Source organism: Chlorocebus sabaeus, chromosome 6 (assembly GCF_047675955.1).
Source record: "Chlorocebus sabaeus isolate Y175 chromosome 6, mChlSab1.0.hap1, whole genome shotgun sequence".
Lineage (NCBI taxonomy): Eukaryota > Metazoa > Chordata > Mammalia > Primates > Cercopithecidae > Chlorocebus > Chlorocebus sabaeus.
The window spans coordinates 22,574,943-22,586,629 of record NC_132909.1 but is presented as its reverse complement, the minus strand read 5'-3'; the positions used below and the strand labels follow the sequence as shown (position 1 = coordinate 22,586,629).

General features: G+C 43.6%; 1 protein-coding gene across 5 annotated transcripts in view; it reads right to left on the bottom strand.

Annotated features, from left to right (window-relative positions):
- Positions 1-11,687, bottom strand: part of ZFP14 (ZFP14 zinc finger protein) — a 43,198-nt gene that overhangs the window by 5,242 nt on the left and 26,269 nt on the right. The window contains exon 2 of one of the 5 annotated variants that reach the window (XM_007996503.3): positions 702-1,004. The exons of the other annotated variants lie outside the window; for them this stretch is intronic. Coding sequence (XP_007994694.1) covers positions 702-768 — 67 coding nt within the window. The 5' untranslated portion in view covers positions 769-1,004. The remainder of the gene's footprint in view (positions 1-701; positions 1,005-11,687) is intronic. 5 annotated transcript variants of the gene reach the window in all.

Genomic DNA, 11,687 nt, shown 5'->3' with positions numbered 1-11,687 from the left:
AATACTAGACTTCAGGTCCTGAGACACTGCACATGAAAATAAAGCCCAGAGCCAGTGAGGACATCATTAAGGTGGGAGTAAGGTAAACTGAAGCCTGTCTTTAGATAAGAGGCCATGCAAGGTTGATGGTACATTCCTCTGGGGAGGGAGCCCTGGGTGCAGACATTTATTATTAATTTTCTTAAAACAGAGGTGAAAGGGCTCCTGATAATAAAGCATCATATGGAAGGCCTTTGTCTTTCCTACTGAACATTATAAATATACCTCTACCAAGCTAGCTCCACTGGACTAGGACAATTACTCATGAGCCAATCATCTTCTACATTATACACAATTCTTTTGTCACTATTCTGCTAATGTGTACCATGGGACAGACTGCACTCTCATCATTTTGAAAAAGGGCAAGGGAAACATAGCAAATAGAGTCCAGGAGTGCAGGCAGGGCTGGTGATTAGGAAAGCAAGTCAAATCAGTGAAGGCCTGATTTAAGTGTGGATAAGAATCACCTAGAGATTTGTTGAAACTATGCAGATGTGTTTTTAACTGACTGAAACCATCTTAGGACAAAGTCCTGGGCAAGTAATTGTTTTGTTCTTGTTTACATTCTCCAAGAAATTATTGGGATGCTGATCAATATTTGAGTCTTTCTATTTAAATGTTTTCAATGCTATCTCTTTACCATTAGAATAAAATATAAATACCTGAGCATAAATAATAAAGCTGCTGCTTGCCAACAAATCTCTTCTCCCATTTATTCTCTCTGTCCATAGCATACTGGGCCTCTTTCAACGCACAAAATGCCCCACAACTGTTCCAAATAAATAGGACTCTTCACAGGCTGCTCCTTCTTTGAGGAATCCTCTGACACTGCATGGTTGGCTGGTTTTCATTCTCAGCCTCAAATCAAAATCACTTCTTCACAAAGGCTAGTCCTGCTGGCCCTATTTAAGTCTATGCACTTTACGCTTGTCTTAGTCCATTTTCTGTTGCTTATAACGAAGTATCTGAAAATGGGTAATTTATAAAGAAAAGGAATGTATTATTATTATTTCTACTCTACTCTGACAGATTAAGGAGTTTATTTCTTAACAATTATGGGGGCTGAGAACTCCAAAGTTGAGGGACTGCATCTGGTGAGGGCCTTCTTGCTGGTGAGGACCCGGAAGAGTCCCAACGCAGTGCACAGACCATCAATGGGTAATGGGGGCTGAGTGTGCTAGCTCAGGTGTCTCTTTTGCTTCTTACGAAGCCATGTGTCCCACTGCCATAATGACTCATTAATCCATTAAGCCATGAAAGCCCTTGTGACCCATTCACCCCTTATAGGTCCCACCCATGGGGATTAAGTTTCAACATGAGTTTTGGAGGAGACAAACATTCAAACCATAGCAACACTCTTAGCAAACTCTCTTTTCTTTTCTTGTTTTTTTTTGAGATGGAGTTTCTCTCTTGTTGCCCAGGCTGGAGTGCAATGGCACAATCTCAGCTCACTGCAACCTCTGCCTCCCAGGTTCAAGTAATTCTCCTGCCTCAACCTCCCCAGTAGCTGGGATTACAGGTGCCCACCACCAGGCTCGGCTAATTTTTCTGTATTTTTAGTAGAGACAGGGTTTCACCATGTTGGCCAGACTGGTCTCGAACTCCTGACCTCAGATGATCTGCCCGCCTCAGCCTCCCAAAGTGCTGGGATTACAGTGTGAGACACTGTACCCGACCATGAACATTCTTTTTCATATTCATAACTCTTTCTCTGATTTTTGAATATGTTTATTAATTTTCTCATATTATTCTGTTAGCTTAGTTAGTCTGTTAAGTGTTATCCTTGAGTTACCCCGGGGCAGAAACAATCTCTATTATCACCATTAATTAACAAATCCCAAATACATATTACCAGTTTAATTCTCATAATTATATAGTCATTAATTAATATGTTTAACTGCCTCTAATCTTAATACCAGAGGACCCCAACCCCCGGGCCATAGACCAGTCCATGGTCTGTTGGGAACTGGGCTGCACAGCAGAAGGTGAGCAGCCAGTGGGCGAGCATGACCGCCTGAGCTCCACCTCCTGTCAGATCAGCAGTGACTTTAGATTCTTATAGGAGCGTGAACCTTATTGTGAACTGTGTATGCGAGGGATCTAGGTTGCACACTCCCTATGAGAATCTAATGCCTGATTATCTGAGGTGGAACAGTTTCATCCCAAAACCATCTACCATTTTCCCCCGCCCCAGTCCATGGAAACATTGTCTTCCATAAAACCGGTCCCTGGTGTCAAAAAGGTAGGGACTGCTGCTTTATACCATATTATAATGATTTACTTATCTCCACTAGAATTTATACTATTACTTATCAATTCTACACTTACTCAAACTTCTGTTGACCAGGTGCAGTGGCTCACACCTGTAATCCCAACACTTTGGGAGGCCGAGGGGGGGGCAGATCACCTGAGGTCGGGAGTTCGAGACCAGCCTGACCAACTTGGAGAAACCCCGTCTCTACTAAAAATACAAAATTAGCCGAGCGTGGTGGCAAATGCCTGTAATCTCAGCTACTTGGGAGGCTGAGGCAGGAGAATCGCTTGAACCCAGGAGGTGGAGGTTGGGGTAAGCCAAGATCGTGCCATTGCACTCCAGCCTGGGCAATAAGAGTGAAACTCCATCTTAAACAAAACAAAACAAAACAAAACAAAACTTTTGTTCCTTCACATCCTTCCCTTGTGTGGTGCCATCCATTTCCATGTAGCCAACGCAAGTTAAGGTTTTTTTTTTTTCAATCATGCTAACATTGAAAGGCTTATGAAATCCTGAGCAAAAAGTCATGGTAAATATCAAGTACAGCAGAATGACTATCAAAAATGGAAGGGCGTCTGGGGTCACCTGAATGCATGAGAGTAAAAATAAAGGCTATGTTGGATGTGGGCTTGAAGATCATGATCCAGATGGGGTACGTTCTTTTTTTTTTTTTTTTTTTTTTTTTTTTTTTTTTTTTTTTTGAGACGGAGTCTCGCTCTGTCGCCCAGGCTGGAGTGTAGTGGCCGGATCTCAGCTCACCACAAGCTCCGCCTCCCGGGTTTACGCCATTCTCCTGCCTCAGCCTCCCGAGTAGCTGGGACTACAGGCGCCCGCCACCTCGCCCAGCTAGTTTTTTGTATTTTTTAGTAGAGACGGGTTTTCACTGTGTTAGCCAGGATGGTTTCGATCTCCTGACCTCGTGATCCGCCTGTCTCGGCCTCCCAAAGTGCTGGGATTACAGGCTTGAGCCACCGCGCCCGGCCCAGATGGGGTACTTTCATGAAGAAAATCTAAAATGCTGAATGAAGTAAGCAAAGACATGGGTTGAGACAGTATAGGAGAGGAGGAGAATTTTTTTTCTGTGACTACAGTATAAATGTGTAAAACTGGTGAAATGACCCAAAGAACAGTTTGTGATCACTGTGAAACAAAATAGGAAAAAACAGAATGATGAAACCAAAAGACATCTTCACTTCAGATTTTAAAACTCTTTCCTAAATATAGAACAGTAATACTGAAAAATACTACATTATAGAGAACCTATGAAAATAGCTACAGATCTTAGAAGAACATTCATAGATACATTTAAATTCTTAGAGCAACAGAAATGAAGGAAAATATGAGTATCCCACTCAAAAGTTAGAAAAAGAACAACAAAGTATACTGAGGAACAGAGAATGAAGAAATAGATTAAAATGAAAGCAGAATTTCATTGATTAGATAACAGAAACGAAAGTCACATATAAAAAAATCCATGTTGGCCAGGCATGATGACTTATGCCTGTAAACCCAGCACTTTGGGAGGCTGAGGCCAGAGGATTGCTTGAGCCCAGGAGTTCAAGACCAGTCTGGGCAACATGGTAAAACCCTATCTCTACAAAAAATTAGCCAGGCATGGTGGTGCTTGCTTATAGTCCCAGCTACTCGGAAGGCTCAGAGAAAGAGGATCATCTGAGCCCCGCAGGCAGACATTGCAATGAGCCATGATTATGCCACTGCACTCCAGCCTGGGTGACAGAGCGACAACCTGTCTCAAAACAAACAAACAAAAAACCCAGGTTGTTTGGAAAACAAAAACAAAAACAATCAGTGGAACACAACCATTAGCTAAAATAACAAGAGAAAAAGGAAAGCATTCAAACAAAATAAAAAATGGCCACTAGCTATTCAGTGACAACTCACCATAGAGGTCTTTTTTTCTTTCTAAGACAGAGTCTCGCTCTGTCACCAGGCTGGAGTGCAGTGGCACAGTCTCGGCTCACTGCGACCTCTGCCTCCCAGGTTCAAGCGATCCTCCTGCCTCAGCCTCCCGAGTAGGTGGGACTACAGGCGCGGGCTGCCATGCCCAGCTAATTTTTTGTATTTTTAGTAGAAACGGGGGTTCACGATGATGGCCAGGATGGTCTTGATCTCTTGACCTCATGATCCACCTGCCTCAGCCTCCCAAAGTGCTGGGATTACAGGCGTGAGCCACTGCGCCCAGCCACTCTCACATTTTTTGTACATCTTGTTGGCAGAAGCACTACCTACCTTTGTTCTGGGCTATCTTTTCAAGAATGTTTCTATACTATAACAAACGGCCTTGCAAGGTAGAGATAATGTCTCTCTCTAGATCTAATAGGCAGGTTTGCTTGCTTGTTCAGGATAATAAAGGTAATGTCTCCTTCCAAGCTAAGGCTATGTACACTTATTGCCCATGATGAATGATTTGGGTTCTCTAAGCTCAGTGTTCCTTTTCTCTTTTTTTTTTTTTTTTTTTTTTTTTGAGACGGAGTCATGCTCTGTCGCCCGGGCTGGAGTGCTGTGGCCGGATCTCAGCTCACTGCAAGCTCCGCCTCCCAGGTTTACGCCGTTCTTCTGCCTCAGCCTCCCGTGTAGCTGGGACTACAGGCGCCCGCCACCTCGCCCAGCTAGTTTTTTGTATTTTTTAGTAGAGACAGGGTTTCACCGTGTTAGCCAGGATGGTCTCGATCTCCTGACCTCGTGATCCATCCTTCTCGGCCTCCCAAAGTGCTGGGATTACAGGCTTGAGCCACCGCGCCCGGCCTCAGTGTTCCTTTTCTATAAGGCAGCTCACTGCATGCTCAGGAACTATCTAGACCCATCCATATCAGCCTCATGGGACTTGCAAGAAAGGAGGAACTGCTGGCTGTGCTGACAACAATCAAATCCTTTGTCTTTGACTGAGAGTGTGTGTTTCCTGCCAGCATCCATGACACTATGGCAAGCTAACTTGTCAGCCTGCAAGTAGGGTGAAGTTGTAGAAATAATATAGTTCTGGACACCAGTAAACAACAAAACAGAATATCTTGAAAATCGTAACGGACTACTATGACAACCAAGGCTGATTATTAACAAAGTATAGAAAAAGTAATCAAGGCTGGGCATAATGGCTCACGCCTGTAATCCCAACACTTTGGGAGGCCGAGGTGGGTAGACTGCTTGAGGTCAGGAGTTCAAGACCAGCCTGGCCAACATGGTGAAAACCTGTCTCTACTAGAAGTAAAAAAATTAGCCAGGTGTGATAGCAGGTGCCTATAGTCCCAGTTACTCGGGAGGTTGGGGCAGGAAATCACTTGAAACTGGGAGGCAGAGGTTGCAATGAGCCGAGATTGTGCTACTGTACTCCAGCCTGGGCAACAGAGCGAGGCTCCATCTCAAAAAAAAAAAAAAAAAAAGAAAGAAGGAAAAAGAAAAGGTAACGAAAGACTCACTCCAAAAATTATTTTGAAGATTATCAAAATTTGAGAAAGCACTCAATTATATTTAAAGTGGCCCAGAACATTTTATAAAACCTAAAACTCCAAGTTATATTTGAGTATAAAAATGAAATCAGGCTGTGCGCAGTGGCTCACGCCTGTCATCCCAGCACTTTGGGAAGCTGAGGTGGGCAGATCGCCGGAGGTCGGGAGTTTGAGGCCAGCCTGGCCAACATGGTGAAACTCTGTCATACTAAAAATACAAAAATTAGCTGGGTGTGGTGGCACGCGCCTGTAACCCCAGCTACTTGGGAGGCTGAGGCAGGAGAATCATTTGAACCCGGGAGGTGGAAGTTGAGGTGAGCCAATATTGTGCCACTGCACTCCAGCCTGGGCAACAGAGTGATTAAAAAAAAAAAAAGTCTTGTTTCTCTTTGCCTACACATATTCCCTTGGAAAAGTCAATTTCTAATGGCTTTCTTTGGTCACCAGACAGTCACCTAGAATAGGCAAAGCCTATAGAACAGAAATATAAGTAATTGGGTGCCATGCAATAATACTACAGGGATTAGAATTAAGGATCGACATATCATTTTAAATGGAATTGTGTAACTGGCTTTTAAGTACATTTTTAAAGGACTGGGTAGGTACTTGAGTCGATACTTCTGTTTGACGTGTTCAAGCCACAAATACACAAATATATAGTTGTCATTGATAAACCTGGGAAGCTGACCCCTTTAGTCCAGGTTGGCCTTCATGAGATCAGAATGCCCAGCTCCTATTTATCAGGGTAACACCAGCTGACTCCCTGATATGTAGGTTCTGGAGGATGTCTTATCAGGACAGTCAGGGAGGTTAGGATTTTTTGTTTGTTTGTTTGGAGATGAAGTCTCACTCTGTCGCCCAGGCTGGAGTGCAGTGGTGCAATCTCGGCTCACTGCAACCTCCGCCTCCTGGGTTCAAGTGATTCTCCTGTGTTAGCCTCCCAAGTAGCTGGGATTACAAGCATGCGCCACCACGCCCGTCTAATTTTGTATTTTTAGTAGAGACAGGGTTTCATCATGTTAGCCAGGCTGGTCTTGAACTCCAGAGTCAGGATTTGACCCCACCTGTGCTGCAACCTTCTGGGACCTCCTGTAGGAAGTGCTGTACCTGCTTTGGAAGAAGCAGCTCTCAGAGGAAATAACAGCAACTGGTTCCTCCCCAGGATATCCCAGAAACAAGAGGTGGAACTTAAGCTGGCTTGTATTTTTTTTAATCAATGCTCTGACTCTGTATCTCAGTGGAAAATTCTATTCAACAAGAAGAGGGTCGGGCATGGTGGCTCACACCTGTAATCCCAGCACTTTGGGAGGCCGAGGTGGGTGGATCACCTGAGGTCAGGAGTTCAACACCAGTCTGGCCAACATGGTGAAACCCCATCTCTACTAAAAATACAAAAAATTAGCCGGATGTGGTGCCACGTGTCTGTAGTTCCAGCTACTTGGGAGGCTGAGGCAGGAGAATCACTTGAACCCAGGAGGCAGTGGTTGCAGCGAGCCGAGATTACGCCATTGCATTCCAGCCTGGGCTATAAGAGGGGAACTCTATTCCAAAAAAAAAAAGAGGAAGAACATAATTTATTCTCCTCTAGAACTAAAGAAGTTTGTATTTTATCAGAATAATATACTAGTTTAATTAACTTCTTTAATGCTCTTTGAAAATGTGAACTTACAGGCTAGGCACTGTGGCTCATGCCTGTAATCCCAGCACTTTGGGAGGCCGAGGCGGGTAGATCACCTGAGCTCAGGAGTTTGAGACCAGCCTGAGCAACATGGCAAAACTCCATCTCTACTAAACATTAGCCAGGCATGGTGGTGTGCACCTGTAATCCCAGCTACTCGGAAGGTTGAGGCAGGAGGATCACTTGAACCTCAGGAGGCAGAGGTTGCAGTGAGCCAAGATGACATGACTGCACTCCAATCTGGGTGGCAGAGCAAGACTCTGTCTCAAAAAAAAAAAAAAAAAAAAAAAAAAAAAAAAAAAAAAAAAGATATATATATAAAATACATAATTTTTATATTATATATTATATATAAATACAAATGTTGAAATGAAAATTAAAAATCTAACAGGTAGCTCTAACAACAGGTTAGACTTAGCACACAAGAAGACTAGTGAATAGAGGCATGGATTTGAAGAAGATACCAAGGTTGAAAGGAATAAAAAAGAACAACAGATAGGCTGGGCGCAGTGGCTCATGCCTGTAATTCCAGCACTTTAGGAGGCCAAGGCGGGCAGATTGCTTTGAACTCAAACTCCACAAGCTTGAGATCAGCATGGCCAACATGGTGAAACTCTGCCTCTACTAAAAATACAAAAAAAAAAAAAAGTAGCTGGGTTTGGTGGTGCTTGAGCCGGGGAAGTGGAGGCTGCAGTGAGCTGAGATTGTGCCACTGTACCCCAGCCTGGACAACAGAGTCACACCCTGTCTCAAAAAAAAAAAAACCAAAAAAAACAAAAAAAAAAAACAGAAAAGAACATAAAAGATACATGGAACAACATTAAAGTGTTTAACATATGTGTAACCCACACAGAGAAAAGAACAAAAATGAGAAACAAACACTATCTGAAGATATAGTAACCAGAATTTTCCCAAACTGACAAAAGACATCAAACCCAAGATTTAAAAAAATTCCCAGCTGAGCCTAGTGACTCAGCCCTGTAATCTCAACAATTTGAGAAGCCAAGGAGGGAAAACTACTTGAGGCTAGGAGTTTGAGACCATCCTGGGCAACATAGGGAGACCCCATCTCTAAAAAAATACAAAAGTTCACTGGGTGTGGTGGTGTGCACCTGTGGTCCAAGCTACTTGGGAGGTTGAGGTAGGAGGATCACTTGAGCCCAAGAGGGTGAAGCTGCTGTGAGCTAAAATCGTATCACTGCACTCCAACCTGGGCATCCAAGCAAGACCCTGTCTTTAAAACAAACAAACAAACAAACAGAAAAAAAACTTCCTAAATACTTCCAGCAGATAACACCACAATATCCACCACACTATAAAACTACACCACAATATAATTGGGATTTTTACATTTCACTGCAATATAAAAGTAGGCACACCACAGTAATCTGTTAAAAAAAAAATTCTAAAAGCAGCTAAAGGGAAAAAATACCTCTAAAACAATTATCTCTGAAGGAGTTACAACGTAAGTGACAAACTACTACTCAATGGAAATAATAAAAGACAGAAGACAAGGAGGGAATATTTGCTAAGAGAAAATAACTGCCAACTCAGAATTCTATTCTCCACAAAAATAAAGACAAAATTTTGTACCCTGTAAAAATTAAGATGAACGGCCGGGCACGGTGGCTCACGCCTGTAATCCCAGCACTTTGGGAGGCCGAGGCGGGGGGATCGCGAGGTCAGGAGATCAAGACCATCCTGGCTAATGTGGTAAAATCCCGTCTCTACTAAAAATACAAAAAAATTAGCCGGGCGTGGCGGCAGGCGCCTGTAGTCCCAGCTACTCAGGAGGCTGAGGCAGGAGAATGGCGTGAACCCGGAAGGCGGAGCTTGCAGTGAGCCAAGATCGTGCCATTGCACTCCAGCCTGGGGGACAGAGCGTGAAACTTTGTCTCAAAAAAAAAAAAAAAAAAAAAATTAAGACAAAATAAATATATTTTCTAATAAAACCTAAGAGAATGTATTGCCAGTGGGCACAATAAAATAAATACTAAGTTAGTTATTTGGGTACACAGAAAATGGTTCCAGATAAAAGCAATGCAATGCAGAAAATAATAAGGCGCACTGTAAAAGGTAAATATGTGGGTAAATATAAACAAACATTCACTACATATTACAATTAGAAATTAATGCCCTGTGGGGATTAAAATGTGGAATTAAGATACATGACAATGTGGCTGGGTACAGTGGCTCACACCTGTAATCCCAGCACTTTGGGAGGCTGAGGTGGAAGGATCACCTGGGATCAGGAGTTCAAGACCAGCCTGGCCAACATGGCGAAACCCCGTCTCTACTGAAAAATACAAAAATTAGCCGGCATGGTGGTGCATGCCTGTAGTCCCAGCTACTCAAGAGGCTGAGGTGGGAGAATCACTTGAACCCAGGTGGCAGAGGTTGCAGTGAGCCAGAATCCCACCACTTCACTCCAGCCTAGGCAATAGAGTGAGACTGTATATCACACACACACAAAAAAAGATATATGACAACAAATGCACAAAAAACTGAGGACACATAAAAGGAATTAAACTACTATTAAGGGCTGGGTACAGTGGCTCACGCCTGTAATCACAGTACTTTGGGAGGCCGAGACAGGAGGATCATTTGAGCCCAAGAGTTCAAGACCAGCCTGGCCAACACAGTGAGACCCCCATCTCCAAAATAAAACAAATTAGCCAGGCATGGTGGTGTGTACCCGTAGTCCTACCTACCCAAGAGGCTGAAGTGGGCGAATTGCTTGAGCCCAGGAGTTTGAGGTTGCATTGAGCTATGATCACACTACTGCACTCCAGCCTCGGTGATGGAGTGAGACCCTGTCTCTATAAATAAATGAATACATTTTTTTTTTATTCTATTAAGATCCGGCCGGGTGTGGTGGCTCATGCCTGTAATCCCAGCACTTTGGGAGGCCAAGGCTGGTGGATCACAAGGTCAGGATATCGAGACCATCCTGGCCAACACAGTGAAACCCCGTCTCTACTAAAAATACAAAAAAAAAAAAAATAGCTGGGCGTGGTGGAGGGCGCCTGTAGTCCTAGCTACTCGGGAGGCTGAGGCAGGAGAATGTCATGAACCCGGGAGATGGAGCTTGCAGTGAGCTGAGATCGTGCCACTGCACTCCAGCCAGGGCAACAGAGCCAGACTCTGCCTCAAAAAAAAAAAAAAAAAAAATTCTATTAAGATCCCTACAAGTTTGAGAAAGATATAAAGAAGCTAATTGCAGGTTCAATGCAATAAGTAAATAATGATTTGTTAATCTCTAAGGCAACCACAAGAAGAGAACTAAATGTATGTATAACGATCATGTTATAAAAGGAAAAACTAGAATAAAAATGCTTGATTAATCCAAAAAATGCAGGAGAATGAAAAAAGGAAGAACATATTGAGCAAACAGAAAAACACTGGGAAGACAGCAGATTTAAATCCAAATATATAAGAAAATTAATGAAATGTAGATGGATAAAATACGTCGATTAATAGACAAAAATGGCTGGGCACAGTGGCTCACACCTATAATACCAGCACTTTGGGAGGCCAAGGTGGGAGGATCCCTTGGGGCCAGGAGGTTTAGACCAACCTGGCAACACAGCGAAACACTGTGTCTACAAAAAATGCTTAAAAATTAGCCATGTGTGGTGGTGCGCACCTGTAGTCCCAGCTACTCAGGAGGCTGAGGTGGGTGGATCACTTGAGCCCAGGAAGTTGAGGCTGCAGTGAGACATGTTCATGTAACTGTCCTCCAGCCTGAGGCAACGGAGAAGACCCTATCTCCCCAAAAAAAAAAAAAAAAAAAATCTTCCTTACCAGCACTGTGGATAGGATGCTGTTTCCACTGATGGGGGCAGCCTAGTGCAGGCTGTTGCAGTCCATGCGCGGTAAGGGAAGTATTCAGAGAAGAGCAGCCCCACATGTACCAGGCAAACCTATCAGGAATCTAACATTTTCTCTCAACCTCCCACTAGTACCATTCTCAGCAAAACCAGTATCATCTTCAATTTGAACAAATGAAATAGCCTCCTAGTGGGTCTTTCAACGATCCATCATGCCCTTATTCAATCTATTCTCTGTAGAGTGATATTTAAAAATCAGCTCATGTAGGCCGGGTGTGGTGGCTCATGCCTGTAATTCCAGCACTTTGGGAGGCTGAGGCAGGTGGATCACGAGGTCAGGCGTTCGAGACCAGCCTGACCAACATGGTGAAACCCCATCTCTACTAAAAATACAAAAATTAGCTGAGTGTGGTAGTGTGTGC